The sequence below is a fragment of the Electrona antarctica genome, assembly GCF_951216825.1.
Source record: "Electrona antarctica genome assembly, chromosome: 19".
NCBI classification, from domain to species: Eukaryota; Metazoa; Chordata; class Actinopteri; order Myctophiformes; family Myctophidae; genus Electrona; species Electrona antarctica.
Window position 1 is genome coordinate 4,036,255 of NC_136800.1, and position 17,080 is coordinate 4,053,334.

Sequence of the window (17,080 nt, forward strand, 5' to 3'; positions counted from 1 at the left end):
TCATTTAGATGCGTTGTCAATAATCAAATTTGATGTCGACATGTCAAAAAGGTTGCCGACCCCTGGTATAGCTCTGTGTAAGACGCACATCATCGTCTCAGTTCTAATTTGCAGCTGTTCAAGCTACATCTTAATTCAGCAGCTGGATAAAGCAATGAATTTAAAAATGTAAAACGTTTAGCGTCTGAATCAAGGTAGTTATTGCTCACAAGACACCAGCAATTCATCGTTTTACCAAACACCCCTGAAAGGTATATAAACACTTCCTTTTGGAGGCCCTCGGTGAGGTTTGGCTCCACTGATAAAGCTGCAACAGTGCACTACTAAATAAATGCACTGTGTGTACTTTACTACCACTACGGTAGTCACAAACGGTGACAGTCAGTTATTGGCGTGGGAGTGATGGCTATAACCTCCAAGACTTTGTGCTTCACATCAACAGTCGTCTAATATAATACAGACAGAACAGCAATAACAGAACAGTGTTAAGGACACGGTTTGATTAGTATCATACTCCACATGTCAAAAAAAGAAAGAATAAATCTCCATTATTGTCTAAATGAGCTCTTAACTTAAGGCTATAATACTTCTCGCGTCAACACTTCGTTCAGTTGAAACTCCAATCACTGTAGTTGCAAGGAATCTTGAATGATGACACAATGCATGGACAGTGGTGGACATTATGAGGAAGTAGAGTGGCACCAAGGCAATAAGAAAAGTTATGTACATGAACACAATGGTTGTATATATATCGTTTATTATATTTGATAATTCTTTACATCACAAACGGTGTTATTTGTGGCGTATTACATGTACTGGAATAACAATAGGTTATAATGATGCCATTGTACAATGCATTTCTGTTATAAATTAACCGAACTGAATTGGGTTGAGGAAGGTGGGGGGGTTTTGAGGCAGTTCTCCTGTATCTGTACCCCCATTTATGCTTCAGCGACCAAGTGTCGCTTATTTTCAACTGAAAGATGTGTCACTGCATCACTTAAAAAAACACTTTGTCGCCAGAGCATAAATCGAGGTTCAACACATTCTACTCAGTGTTCCATCATGTACACGACACTATGAAAGCTGGAAGACACTTGTGGTTCAATCAGATAGAAACACATTCGAGGGCTACACTTGGACTTGTTAATAATCTTTCCCTTTCCACATTCAATGTCCAAGTGCCTTCAGGTGCACAATCAGAGATGAGCAAATACGTTTTTTTTATATAATTATGTATGTATGTATGTAGTATGTGTATATCTGACAAATGTCTCCACACAGAGCAATATAGAATGTCTTCAGAGCAGGTATTTACAAATATCTGTCAAGTTTAGGAATGTTACCAACAAACCTTTTTTTACTTCACTAATGTTCAATAGAGAATAGATTACTATCACAGGAGATTGTGCTGATGGACACTGTGAAGCCATCTGTAGTACATGGTCATCAAAAACATCCATAAAGAAAGCCTGATTCTTTTCTGTTTCAACGAACCCACTCAGTCATTACACATAAAAAGGGGCCCGATACTCCTGAAGCAGGCTAAATGCTTTTCTTTTTTGTGACAATCCGTATGCCTAACATAACAACAACATCCCCAAAACAGGGGAACATGTAGGCTAACTTGAATCATCAGCTGTATAAATATATAAAGATACAATCACCGAATTTGCCTCACAGCATTCCCTTTGAACAACAACGTTCAAAAACTGGCCATGGAGTAAATGCTATAACATCCGATGAAACTCTCTAGCTACCCAAAGGGAAATCAAAACAAGTCATTTTGCACTCTTACATCAGTTCCCTCTAACTTGCCTTCCAACAATGTAAGCCAGGGCATACTCCAGATGCTATAGTGACTAGATACATTCTTCTAATCAATGAGACAACATTGAAGAGCCTCACAGTAGCAAAGGCAGCAATGAAAAACAGTAGTCTTTCCTATTATCAAGTATTTTGACACAGACCAGCCTAGGCACGAGTACGAGTCTTCTGCCCCATTATCGTCTTGTCACAGTTGAGCATGTCATAGGGTTTTGTAGTCACTCACCATATGGCACTATTTAGATAGATGCCTTGAAACTTCCCCATTTAAACTGATTATAGACTATAGTGCTATGTATACTAATCCATGGCTGTTCTCTTTGATTGATATACAGAAAATAAATCTACAATTGATCTATGTAACTTATTTCACCACTGTTTAGAATACCCATTTTGTTTATACACTTTCACTTGAATGACTCAAAAATACTTGAAAACAAACTAAGAATCCACAGCATGAGACACAAATGAATTTAAGTTAATGCCATACCATGGCAGTTAAACCTGAGTTCTGTTTTGGAAGTGGTCATTTTCTTTATGATAGTATTCTATTTCTATTCAGGCATTGATAAAGTCTACTAAATGTTTGAGTATACACTCACCCTTCCTTTTCTGTAATACATAAATTATTTCACAGTTTGCTGTCAATTCCCAGATATCCCGCCCACCCGCCCCTACTTTATGTCGTCAACAAGCAAATTCCTCAAAGTTGCCTAGAGTCGGGTGACGAGGTAACATGTTCGGCGTGAATCCGAGACTGTCCGAGTGACTCCGGAGGGTGTCACAGGTGCTCTGCAAAACAAGGGGAGGGAAGGAGGGAAGACGTGTTCAACCATATTAAGGGAGAAATGATGAGGGGAATGGTGATGAAGGAAAGACATGAATGAATCACAGATAAAAATAGAGAGGGGGGCGGAACAATCATAAATGGATATGGAAAAATGTATCAAATTCAGCCAGGACCAATATGGTGTCAAGACAAGATAGGCAATGAATGAAAGACAAAAAAACAAGAAACAATTCAAAAGATGATTGTTGAGCATGGTAAACAGACGAGACCAGAGTTCAGAACATATCATTGGAGACAATGAATGACAATGCGTTATGGAGATGATGGTGGTGGATTTGGAGGTTAAGAGGGCAGCAACATCAGATGAGTTTCACGGGTAGAAGAAAGAGAATGGAGAAAGGATAGTGTAAGATGAACAGCAGGAGGGAGAAGGAAGGAAAGAAAAACAGCACATTTTAGTCCTGATTTTTATATTAGTATGTTGAAGTCTGTGTAGGTGCAGACATTATAAGATCCACAGTATGTCTGCATACCCTATGTGTGCAAAGGTTCAGTTGATATTGCTGAAATGTGGATTAAAAAAAGAGATGCTACCATATACAGTACGTAGTCACATTGGTGTAAATGTTTATTCCAGCAGACAAAGAATCATTTAGTTTTCTTTGTAAACTACCATGGCATGCAGACCTGTGATAACATCACATAGTAATGCATCTAGTGATGTTATTGGGCACAGCCCCTGATGCAGTCCCTCTAAAATGGACCTTTGTGCTGCGGGAAAACAATTTACAATGTGTCGGGAGAGCACCACTTAAAAATAAAACGTGTGTTTATTTGTTTTCACGGGAATACTGCGATTTATCCTGAAGGAAAGAAAGCATCATTATTCAATGAAAAGATGGAAGCAAGTGTTGTGTAGTGCTGCCAAGAGTAAAAAAAAAGTTATGTTCTTGGAGAATCCAACCAACACACTTCTGTTGTTAAGCCAATAATCACAGAAACACACTGAACTAACCTAGCCTGAGGTATTGGCAATGAATTCAACTTGTTTTTTTTCCACGGCTATGAGTCTTATAAATCACCCAATGTTTTGTCATGAAGGCAATCTAAGAAAACCCCAACCAAATCAGCGTCGTCATGTGACCACAGAGGAATGATGTATGAAATGATGTCTAGAATGTCTGAGAAAGAGGGACAGCATGGGAGGGAGGATCTATTAGCGATGGGGTTTGCTACCTGGGGGCATGATTAGGCGTGACACCAGGGCTGGTTGGGTTCTCTGGAAACTCCTGGAATAGACATGATGAAAAGAAAGATGGGTGAGGGTGACTGAAATGAAAATAAACACAATGCAATGCTATAGGGCTGCAACTAACCATGTTCTGAGCAATTATTCTATTGATTACTTTATCAATAATTAACTAACTGAGAAGCACTTTTTTTTTTAAATAATTTGTTTTAGTTTTTAACAAGATTTGTTTTTCTAATCTGCTAAATCGATTATTCTGATTAACACTTATACATCTTAATTTAATACTATTTTTACAACAATGTTGCACAAAAATAGTCCATCTTTCTACAAGCTCATAATGTGGGTGAGTTTGTAGCTATGCTATTTTTGCTATTTAAAAAACAAATTGAAAGAAAAAATGCTAAATTAAAATAAACTAGAGCGGTGCCCGTGGGGCCTCTACAGAGGTGCCCGTTGGGCACTGGCCTGCTTGGAACGATGCAAGTTGGAAATGCATGCCCCACCCAGATATTATGTCCGTCTCCCTTTTATGCCCATATATGGAGTTCTTTGTAAGGCATGCCCAAATATGGAGTCTATGCAGACGTCAGATTGATGTCAGAACAAGCCAGCTCCATATATGGACCCTGGGCATGCAGGGGCCCTGTCCAGAGCCAGGGCAGAGGCCTTTTTGGGGCGGTTCTGGACAACCGTTGGTCGGACAGACTCGCCGCCAGCCACTGCACCCCCTGTGGTGGTGTGGAACCACTGCACCCCCTGTGGTGGGGTGGAACCACTGCACCCCCTGTGGTGGTGTGGAACCACTGCACCCACTGTGGTGGGGTGGAACCACTGCACCGCACCCCCTGTGGTGGGGTGGAACCACTGCACCGCACCCCCTGTGGTGGGGTGGAACCACTGCACCCCCTGTGGTGGTGTGGAACCACTGCACCCCCTGTGGTGGGGTGGAACCACTGCACCCACTGCACCCCCTGTGGTGGTGTGGAACCACTGCACCCCCTGTGGTGGTGTGGAACCACTGCACCCCCTGTGGTGGTGTGGAACGCGCATGTCGAATGTCGAATTCGGTGGGGAGAACGGTTCTCGAGTTACGTGGATTACACACAGACAGACAGACAGACAGACAGACAGACAGACGTACAGATAGACATACAGAGACTTGGTGCATTTATAGATAGATTCAACACAAAATCGATTATTTGATTATAGCTTTTATAGTTGATTAAATTGATTCGTTTCAATAACAGTTATTGTTGCACCCCTACAATGCTAACGTAACCTAGCTAGGGAATATATTAAATTCCTTTTTTTCATTTTTCCATCGGCGGCATTGGGAGTCTGTCATCCAGAAACGTTGGCAATCAGTGACCACTGATAGAATGAAAGTCAAACTTCTATAGTGTTAAACAAGCATGAATGGACCACTTGCTGTAGCACTTGCCACTGCCCCGACGACTTAACTTATGTAACTTCGATAGCATTTTATGTCGACATAGCACTATAGTGTATATGCATAGTTCATTATATAGATATTCCACTGTTCTTAGCTTACATACGATGACTTCATGATGACTATTTTTATGTATTACCATGTATTTTTGTTATTGCTTACTATAAATCGCTCTGGATTAAGAGCATCTTCTAAATGCCTGAATTGTAAATTGTAATGACTTCATTGCTGGGGTTGTTTAGATGTGATATCTCTGTAGAAATACGGTTAAAATTATATGATAGCAAAGCTTAAGAGTCACAGACGATGATTCACTATATGCAGATGATAATATGGTATTATGAATGGGGATACTGCACATAATCACACTTCATTAATTAACCCTTGTAAAAGCATAAAAAAGATATTCTAAATACCCGACACCTCAGATAATAGGTTTTGCTACTATCGCTGTTCTTAACTTCCTTACTAATTTAGTTCTTATATGTTAGATCAAATGATAAACCATACTGTATTACTACTAGAAAATCAAATGTGTGTGTGTGCTTAGATTTACATATTCACTCATATGAGGGAGAATAAACAACTTATTTCAATCTTTTCTTCCACACCAGCTGCTGAACCAAATTCTATAATTAAAGCAACCATACATGCAACTATACACAAATACTCATGCAGAGACAAACACCCATGTTTTTTTTTTTTTTTGGTAACTTCAAGCAAAGTAAAGATGTTATGGTGTCCAATGCAACATGGAATACTTTAACACTTTCTAATTCTTAGTGTTAGAAATGAAGAAAAAATAAAACATGGGTTTGTCCGACACATAAGGGAGTGTCACTCACAATTTGAATTGTTTGCTTTAGCAGACCAGCTACAAAATAATAGTAAATATATATGGTAAAAGGGAAAATGTCTGCTCTCACAAACTTAAGTTCAAAAGCTTTTTAATTAAATGCACAGTAGCAGCTAAACCAAACAGTGTCTCATAACAGTGCTTATCCTACATATACATATTTATTTCTTTGGAAGTGGACTGAATCAGTAATCTCATACTGGTTTATTGATGGGGCTGGTTTAAGCGGTACAGTAACAGTAATAATGGTATCAACTGTAATATGCTAAGGGGTTGTGTTTCTCATACATACATTTGTTCTCATGTGTGCTTTATTGTGTGGTGGAAACAAAAGGGGGGGAATCCATTTCGTATTCTCCGAACATGGAAATACGACATGGAATCAAAATGAAAAGTCCTGAGGGATCAAGCTTTTAATCCTAATGGTCTGTTAGACTAGGTTTCAGGGCAGTCGGGCAGTAAATCCCCATGAAATAGGACGAGCACAGGGACTGCTTGGCCTTAACCACATCAACCCTGGTCTCCCCATTGTGAACAAATTAAATACATTCATGAATAAAGTTAAAGGGGCATTCCACTCATTTTCAACATTTTACTATGTCATTAATATACCTTAGAGCTGTTGTGTGGAAATAATAAAAAAAAGTCCCCCCCCATTCTGTGTTTCCTAGAACTGGAGATCTGAAAAAAAATTAACATGGTGAAACACATCTTGATGATGTCATCAAGATGTGTTTCACCATGTTAATGATTTTTTTCATACTTACAGAATGGGGGGACCTTTTTATTATTTCCACACAACAGCTCTAAGGTATATTAATGACATAGTAAAATGTTGAAAATGAGTGGAATGCCCCTTTAAGTATACAGGGAGAAACTTGCATGTATGTTTCCAGGTTTTGGTTGAAGCTGGTACATCATGATCCACTTTCCAGATTATTGTGGATTGTTGTAATCATAATTATGTAGTATAACAAGACAGTGCAGACTATAAATGATGAATTATATCTCAAAATATGGGTCCTCTTTGCTCTGGGGGATGGAAAGTAATACATTTGCACTGCAGCGCTGATATATTTGTTTACTTATGTTGAGGGCTTTACTTAAAAATTCACTGTGAGAGCAAACATTTTTCTTTTTTTTGTGTGTATTTGTTTTGTTTCTATAATCCAATGCATTGAGAGGAGAATTACCAGATTGTCGCTCTGACAGCGGCGTGGCCGTCTCTTCCGTAAGAAGTAACCCAAAACCTTATCCTTGAACACCTAAATACAAACACATTAGATTAGCACTACAGACTAGAAATATATGCTATCCACTGTTCATGACTTATATCGAGCGTGAGCAATTCACTTGCAAAACTAACATATTAGTTGTTTAATAAAAATGGCTTACAAATTGAGAGCCAACACTTTACCTCATATAGATAGTCAAATATTTCCAGTATTGTTAGAACACTGGCTCCAATAAACAACCCCATCTGACCTCCAATGTCACCTAGCCAAAGACAGATGGACAAATACGGACAAGTCATTTAAAGGACCACGCTTCACCCATTTTCAACCTATCTTTGTACAGTATAATTGGCCCTCACTGAAGCTCATTACAGGATGTTCTCTGTCTCTTGCTCTGACAGTTCAGTTCAGGTAGGTGGGTTTGATTATTTCAAACAAGATTTCCAACTTAAACAATTAACGCATGAACAATGGCTTCTATTTCAGCATCCTAACTTAACGACGGCTGCAGCTTCCATTAGCTCGGAATGCGCATCGGCATCAATAGATTTTCTGAACTGTCCATAGGCCACCAATGAGACGCAGAGGCAGTAGACACATTCTGACCGAGGTTAAGTCATTGAAAGCAGGGAGCCATAGCTTCAAATTGACATATTGGTTGTTCAGTTTGACCCACCAGTTTTGGAGATATGGCTTATAGAATAATGTCTTGCAGAAAACAGGCTTGAACGGTTCACTTCTGTGGACTCTAACATCACACCTAGCTACATGTTAGCATTTATTTCATATTACACGTCGATTTCAGCTCTGACATGCGCTCTAGGTTCCCAAAGTGGGGTCCGAGGACCCCTAGCGGTCCTTGAGGGAGTTCCAGGGGGTCCCCAGCTAAATTATAGTTTGTAACCAAATTTACCCTTATGGGTCTGTAACTCTTAAAGAGTGTACAAATGGAACCAAATGGACCCATTAGGGTTCATTTGTTTCCATTTGTACACTCTCAAGAGTTAAATTAACATTGATTTTACAATTTAAATTGAGTTCTCCGAGATAGAAATGCCATTAAATGGGAGGCCGTAGCCTGTTGCATGTCAAACTGAGGGTCCTTGAAATGGAAAACTGTTGTAAAAATCTTCTCTTATGGGGGTCCCCGGCATATCTTTTCTAATGGGGGTCCGCAGGCTAATGAGTGTCATTTTGGGGGTCCTTGACATGAAAAAGTTTGGGAACCACTGCTTTAGTATGTGAAGAGTCTGCCTGTGCTATTAAAACTCACTCAGTGCCACGTGACGCCTTTGGACGCCTTTCCTGTGACGCCCTTGTTGCCAATGGCGCCTTTGGACGCCTTTTTATTTATTTATTTGTTTATTTATTTGTAATCCATATTTTGAAAATTGCTCTAATCTGCATGTCAGGTGATGACATGCACATTACATGCACAATATAATTTAATTTCTTTCTTTTATTTATAATGGGCTTCGGTGGCAACGAGGGCCAAAACTGGTGTTCACCAGGTGACACTGCATTTTTGATAAAAAAAATAAATAAAAAAAAATCAGTTTTTCCTCCTCTGGTGAACCATGGCAGCCCCTCGGTCAAATCTGGCCACTATAACGATGCCATCTTTTAATGAGCATTTAGTGAGGACCAATTATATGAAGATAATATTGAAATGAGTGAAGTGCTCCTTCAACAGTGATGAATTAAATTGTTCCTTTTGCAGACAACTTCTCACCAGCAGCTCAACTAGACACGTTGACACGGTATGACATTACCATGATGATGACGCATTCGGTTCAGGTTTCACACTTTCAAATGGACGGACACAAAAAGATCAGCCAGTAGGTGATGACAACAGTGTGACAGTGGTTCTCAAACAATGTGCAGAGGCACTCAGGTGTGCTATACAACTACACACAAAGCACACAGTAGGTGGACATGTTCACATTTATTTCATTTCATTATGAGGCCACGCACAAAAGGCGCAGGCACCCTATCAGTGGCGTGCACAGATAGACACTAGGGGGTGCTAGAGCAATGTGCCCTTTTTTTCTTTTTGTACAGTGTACACAGTACAGTATGTGTACCATGGTGACATTGATCACTTCTTGATAAAACGCTTCTAATATATTATTTAGGCCCCAAAATCTATAAATCTCACACTATTAAGGCAACCGGCCGGTTCCACGCGCTGCACAAGGTGCCCTTTTTTCACTTGAGCACCTGCCCCTCTAAAGGTCTGTGCACGCCACTGCACCCTATAATATGATATCTATTACTGTAGTAACACCTTTTTCTAGTTCGGACATATCAGACTTGTGTAGCAGAATGTTAAGTGTTTGCCAAATGGGAAAGAAACTAATCTCACACCCATTGATTGGGGCGCTATTAGCAATCAATTGAAAATGCAAATTTGAACAGGCATATAACTCTGACTATGACCATGACACTTCAATACATTATGTACAATTGGGACCCTGACGAAGGCTGAGTGCCGAAACGCGTTGGTCCTCTTTGTAATGATCTTTGCCATGTCTTAAACCCAATAAAAAAGGCTTTTTTTCACCTCACTGGAACAGAGTGCCTTGGATCCTCTTCTTTTATGACATATGTACAATTATAGGCTCACGGAGGCTTTTTCTTTTTTTTTACGCACAAACCTTTGTATCACCGGTATTTATTGTGCGTTGAATGTTTTGTGCAGATTGCTCAAAGAGCGTTGGCGGAATAGGGATTTAAGTGTAAAACTCAGAATGGCAGAAATTCTAAGAATATTATCCTTGAGGCAAATTTGATCCTCATACATGCGGAGGCATGTTGAGTAAATCATGTTGTGATTTCATTACAAACGGGGCACGAGTTATGCCTGTTCACACTTTGTCTTTTCAATCGATGGGCACAAAACGTTTGAAAACCACTGCTGAACAATGAATATATGAAACAGGTGCGGCGCTTCATGGAGGACTGGAGTGTGGGTGGCTTCCCCAGAGTAACCTAGTAAGAGAGTGGCGACACTCCCATTGTAACAATGGAATGCGGAAGTGCTCATTCTATCTCAATGGGATAGTTCCAATGTTTGGAACTATAGCAAAGCGTGTCACCACTCTCTTACTATTCCACTCGGGGCTGCCCCAGCCACACTAATCGTATATATAAGGACTGTGCAGACTTCGCACACTGGCATGTTGGGCAGAACCATCACATGTAATACTTTAGTTTGAAAGCTGATACATTGTCACTTGTGAATTTTAAGGCATTACCACCATACCTTCAAGTACTGGATGCAATCTTTGGCCTATATATCACCCGAGTCACATACTGTAGAGATAACAGTCATGTTGGTCATGGTTGGTAGTAGCCTACATTGTTTTTGTCGTGACCAGAGGTTAAAAAACATTAAGTAGTACTTGTTGTTTTGAGTAGTTGGTTTATTTGCACACAACATGCAAATTGTCTCCAAATGTATTATGAGTCAAATCATAATCAACAGTTGCCAAAAAAATAAATAAAGTCAATTGCTGTCATCAGTTTGATGTCATCATCAATCACTTGTCAACAGTGAGTGCAGCCAGATTGTCAATAAAGTAGCCTAATGATTATGAACGGAAATGTGCCAATTCCCCTAAATATTCTATTAGTCTGGCAGATGGGGTGGACGGGTGGGAAATGTGGTAGGCTATATAGTCTTTTATTGGCCTAAAATGTATTGTGTATACATTCATGAATCCACTTGCTGACCGGCTGTCACAATTGGGCTATTTTTTCCATTATCATCCAATGGCAGGCAAAATTGTCTAAAATGTCAAACTTTCCTTATGCTTTAACTAGGGGGTTTTCATGATTCTGAATCCATTCCAAGCATTAGGTTTGCACAAAAAACACTCCTCGGGCTAAAAACGGCCATAAACGTCATGACAAATGTGATGAGGTCAGCACATTTGGTGGCTATGGCTGTTTTTAGCGTATTTTGAGTATATTTTGTGCAAAACTAATGCTTGGAATGGATTCAGAATCATGAAAACCCCCTAGTTTGACATGTCACATGCTACTTAAAGCATATGGGAAGTTTGATATTTTTCCCTGCCATAGGATGCTAATGGTAGGGTCACAAGAAACCCCTATAAAAGAAATTGCCCAAAAGTGACAGCCGGTCAGCAAGTGGATTCATGAATGTATGTATATAGACAATATTTTAGGCCAATAAAAAAAAAGACTATATACCAAATTTCCCACTTTAAACAAAAGAAGCCTGTCGGCTGCCGGACTATATATATATATCTTCTGACGACTGACAGTATTGCTCATTAGTTGAAGTGGGTTCCAAAATGGCCGCTGTCCGTGGTAGTTCTGAACTCTTATAAACTCACATGCTCTGAACGCTCTGCAGCTGCAGGCATGTTGTATGTAAAGCAATGCAACGTCAAGCTTTAATGGGTTATAATTCAGCACCGTAATGCAACTGCACAGTGCTTTTGTGAACCTGGCTTGTCCACCGGCACCGCACACTGGGACTGTTTAATACAGCATAATGGTTGGAGGAGGGTGCTCGATCATGCTCTGTGCCTCCTGGACGATGGATCATGCACTGTGCCCCCCCTGGCCCGGCGGCTTTGACCTTTTCAGCAACAGTAGGCCTAATGCTTAATTCTTACTCCATCGCACAATGGTGTTGCTTGCCGACAAGAACAGATTCTCACATTAACAAACCAAGTTGGCAGCGGCAAGCGACGCCGTCATACTACGGAGTATAAGTTAAGCTCATGCAGCGTGAATCTCACCAAGGAGCCCTGCAATTTCATAGGCCTTCTTCTGCTCAATCTTCTCATAATTCAGTGCTTCAAAGAAGATGTCCAAAACCAATAAATTTTCTCTGGAGAGAAGACAGACAGCAGGTTTGTTACTTCTGGTGATATAACATAATGCCAAATTACACCATAAACATTCCCTGCACAGCTAAATCCAGAGTGGTCATTTAACCGCTAAACCGATGTCATGTCATTAGGCTATATGACAAATCTTTTTTTTTTTTTTAAATTGCAATCATTTTCAAAAACGAGTCAATCTACAGTACAGTACAAGATCGCAATGCATCGCTTCACGACGCCTTGTGAGTTTGTAAATCTTGTCCTACAACATACGAGTATAAAAGTATAAAACGGTTTTTAACTCATTTGCTGTTAAATGAACTCTCTGGGTGTATATTGTCTTTCATTATTGTTGCATTGAAGGTGAACGATGGAGACCAAAGTCATGCTACTGTACATCTTTTCATTAAAAAAAAAGAAAAGAAAAAGATTCAATCATCTATCATTTCCTAACTATTACGATTCAATACTTACCCAATGTATTGCTCAGTTTTGTTGAATTTCTTAGCCAGATATTTGGCAGAGGCCTTACTGGGGATCCTAACCATGGACAGCTCCTTGCCGTAGCGAGTCATGTTGCACGGGGTCTCACACACACAGTAATCGTTGTCTTTCTCTACCAAATAGTCTGTGGATGATTAAAGTCATTGAAACGTTGTGATCACTGAAACACATGGCTAAACACTAGGGCATTAGTCGACTAGTAAATCCACTAGTCGACCTTGTTGGTACTAGTTGACTAGTTGATAAGAAAAAAAAATGTACAAATATTTATTTAAAAAAAAAATTAAGTTTATTTTTTTAATTTATTTTATTTTTTACATAATAGGTAGTTAAACAACTAGTCGACTAGTAAACTAGGCAACTAGTCAACTAGTAAAAATGACTAGAAGTGAATGCCCTACTGCACACACACACACAGTCTGGTGTTTGGAAAGAAAGAAAGAAAGAAAGAAATTTGGACCATGCACACATCAGAAAACTATTTGCTGCCATCGTTCACTTTCCATGAAAGCAAATAATGACTGAAAGTGGCATTCGAGGTAAAAGTAACAGCCCTATATTATTCATTTGACACATGAGTTCTATAAAAAAGGATGAGACTCATTAGTGTTATGGCACTACTGTGTCCAGAACTGACTTGGTTGACTGCAACTCAGCAATTTATGCAAACAATAAGCATCCCAGCGCTTCCATAAAGGACAAATGATCTCAGTGCAACCCACGTCCATTATATATGCCATTCTGACCTGAGATCAGATTCTAAAAATGTCTTCTACATCCTGACAGTATGTTTCTATGTCAGTGGTTCTTCGATCTTTCAAAAATAGCAGACCTACAAGCTCGTAGCGCGCCACCGAGTGGCGCGCTATGAGCTTGTAGATCTGCTATTTTTCAATAGCTAAAGCATAACATAATGCTAACACCAAAAGGGGTTCCCGCCAAGAATGGGATTTAGTAGTGCAGTGCAGACATGTGATGTTAATCTGTGACACTTTATCAAATGCAGTGAGTGCTGTACGTGATTGTTCGTTGCCTCACCTAAAGCTGGGTCAGCGCACTCTTTGTACTGCTCCGGCGTACAGACCGTAGAGGTCCCTGTCCCATGCACAGAACACAAAAGAGATCATAAATAATCATGTTATATATACCGGCCACATCAAAGAGCACACTCTTCTTCTATTCCATTGTGGTGGTGGCGTCATCTTGTCTTGCGCTGGTTTGCTCATGACTGAAAACTATGGCCTCTCTTCCTAGTTAGTAGTTGAATGATTGATTAGTTGGATTCTTTTTTTCCACGCTGAATTTGTTTATTTCTAAACGATGAGCACATCTATAGATATTATAAACCTTTAATTCTACCAGTCTATACACTAGGTTAATAGCCAGTAACCACTGTTAAATCAGTTGGAATGTTCCGTTCTCAACCTCAAAGGCTGGTCTCTGCATGAGTGTTGCGGTAAACACTATTTTTGCAGATTACTTGATGTACAACATTCAACCAGGCATCCCTTATATTGAGCATATAGGCAAAAACATTTTCAACATTCTTTTCAAACAAATTCCCAACATTAAAAAAAGCAAAAATAGCAGATCTACAAGCACATAATCAGGTATTTGTTTTGCTATTCTTCCTATAGGACAATGTATACACTGACACCATGGCGCGTAAACAGCGCCTCAAACTGTGACTCCACCCACCACCGGGGGAAGTTGTGATTTGCGCTCGTTCACTGCAATGCAATTTGCAGTGAACGAGGGCGTTCCTGTCTAGCGTGGTGTCAGTGTATACAGGCAGGGGCTTTAGTTACAGTAAGTGGTTACATCAACTCGATTCCAATCACGATTAGTCAACTATATGCGTGTGTACCGGGCATATGAACCATCCTGCAGTTACAGTTGGCCACCAGGTAGCGCGTCTCACAGTCGATGCGACAGGCCGTGATGCTGTACGTGGAGAAGAACTCGGAGTCTATGGGAGTGGACTTGCAGTCTCCCCAGGGAGGAGGGAGGTACTGCAGCTGAAAGAGAGACAAGAGTGCATGTTTCCTCTCATGGGATTGCAGTCAATCACACGTCAATCAGGCCCAGCCCGGCAGCAAAACCCAGCGGAACAACAGGCGACCACAAGCAGATCATAGAATCTAAACACAAATATACAGCATCATCCACAATAAAAAAATACCGAAAACTTAATCAAATGAGAATGTGCATCTGGGGTGCTCTACTGCAATCTCAAATGAGACAATACACACCACAATATTGCAGGTAATAAAATGGCTCACGAGTAGCAGCAAGCAAACATCATGCATAAAACCACTGATGCGGCTCTAGTCCCGGGGAGGAAGCAGACAGTAGTACCATGGGAAATGGAGACAGACTTAATATATTCTATAAAATATGTACTTTTAGACAGGACACCACAATCAATGGACAAATTGTTGAGGATCCCTGAGAATGGAAGATTGTTTTTCCTAGCAGATTTTATACAGGGCATATATTTTCCTATTTGAGGCGAATTTTTAAGTTGTTGTCTACAACACTTTATATAAAAACGTAAGCTTACTTTGACAGATTTATTGAGTAACACTTAAATTGTATACATGTCCAAGAGAGTTTTTAATAATAAAAAAAAAAACCCTGATTGTCCAAAGCCAAGCTATTCAGCAGGATAAATGGAAGAGATTGTCTCAATTTTCAGTCTCATTAGAGGTGGGAAGAGTTTCATTAAATGGTGAAGTGCGGGTCAATTCATTCACAAGTACCTCAGGGAATTATTAGAGCATTATCTAACTGAATCTTAAAATATACTTAATACGTTTTTTCATTAAAACCACAGCACTTGAGTTACACTTACGTGGCCATAATTCACAGAATACTGTACTTGACATTATAGCCAAAGCACTCCAGGAAGCGATTGGATTTCATTCATTTCAGCACAGCTATGTAAACCAGGGACGTGGTGGGCCCATAATTCAGCCCGGGAAGTGGAGTTGCGGAGGCCCTTCGACGAAACGAAACACCGACGAATCAAGGGCGTGCGAGCGCATTTTAGGTCACTTTAGGTCAGGGGTGCCCACACTTTTTGACTTGAGAGCTACTTTCAATTTTCAAAATGACCAGCTCGGCAAGATCTACCCACCAAATCAATTATTATACCATTGCTGAAAATTGTTTAAATATGTACCTGAGGGGGCTTCGGAATAGCAGAGTTTGTGTTACTTTCTGTACAGTATAAGACAAATGCACTTGGAATGGGAAATAGAGGGGGAGAAATGTGTTTTTTTTTTGTAATCGTTTTTTTTTCTTCAATATATTTAAATGAAATACTCTTTAGGGGCATGTCATGTGATCTACCTGCACAGCCTTTGTGATCTACTGGTAGATCGCGATCTACCTTTTGGGCACCCCTGCTTTAGGTCATACAGTGACCTAACAGGCTGCACTGCAGCCAGGATGGCTGAGAGCGGCTGCTGTGCACAACATTATGTCACAAAGCAACATGATTATATAGGCTGTTACCTTGTTAAAAGATAATTGTGTATCTTCGAAATGAAATATATGATTTTATTTTTATTAAAAAAAATAAAAAAACGGCTGGCCCAGACCGGCCTGGACTGGACCGGCCGTTCGGGAGTTGTCCCGAATTTCCCAATGGCCAGCACGTCTCTGATGTAAACAAACATCGGGAGACTTTAAGCTTGCTCGAGATAGGTCATTGGAGAAGTGTAGGCAATAAGGCTAATTAATCCCTGGAGAAATTATTTACAAACATCCATGACTTGGTTAACTGTGTAATGGCGTTTGGCCAACATTGACTGACTCAGTATCAGTGTTGATTTCGTCGACTAATACTAAAACAAAAAATGTTTTTCAGCTACCTTTTTTTCACTGATGAAAACTAAATGGAAACTACATGAAAACTAAGCTATGATGACTAAAACTAAGACTAAATATATTAAATACAATTTTGTCAAGTAGACAAGTAAAAAAAAGTAGAAACTAGACTAAAATGTTAGGAAGGGACTAGTGGACAAGAGATCCAGTATAAGTCATTTTACACTTGGTTGCATGCTGAAAATAGCCGATCTACAAGCTTGTAGATCTGCTATTTAAGTGTAAAATCAGCCATTAAATACGACGGCATCAAGGCCCGCCAAAATACATTTTAGTCAACTAAATCAGCTGTAGATTTAGTCGATTAAAATCATATGATGTTTAGTCGACTACTAGACAGGTGACTAAAACGTGACTAAAACTAAATGAAAACTATTCAAGAGACTATGACTAAAACTAAAATCAAAACT

At 39.8% G+C, this 17,080-nt stretch overlaps 1 protein-coding gene across 2 annotated transcripts in view; it reads right to left on the reverse strand.

Annotated features, from left to right (window-relative positions):
• Positions 1-2,510: 2,510 nt before the first annotated feature.
• Positions 2,511-17,080, reverse strand: part of asic1c (acid-sensing (proton-gated) ion channel 1c) — a gene marked incomplete at its 3' end in the record, with an annotated part of 159,212 nt that continues 144,642 nt past the window's right edge. The window contains exons 4-11 of one of the 2 annotated variants that reach the window (XM_079530533.1): positions 14,644-14,794; positions 13,815-13,871; positions 12,747-12,900; positions 12,186-12,277; positions 7,593-7,672; positions 7,369-7,440; positions 3,854-3,906; positions 2,511-2,619 (exon numbers count right to left, since the gene is read on the reverse strand). In XM_079530533.1, the coding sequence (XP_079386659.1) occupies positions 2,541-2,619; positions 3,854-3,906; positions 7,369-7,440; positions 7,593-7,672; positions 12,186-12,277; positions 12,747-12,900; positions 13,815-13,871; positions 14,644-14,794 (738 nt within the window). The remainder of the gene's footprint in view (positions 2,620-3,853; positions 3,907-7,368; positions 7,441-7,592; positions 7,673-12,185; positions 12,278-12,746; positions 12,901-13,814; positions 13,872-14,643; positions 14,795-17,080) is intronic. The other variant, XM_079530534.1, reaches the window with a different exon arrangement.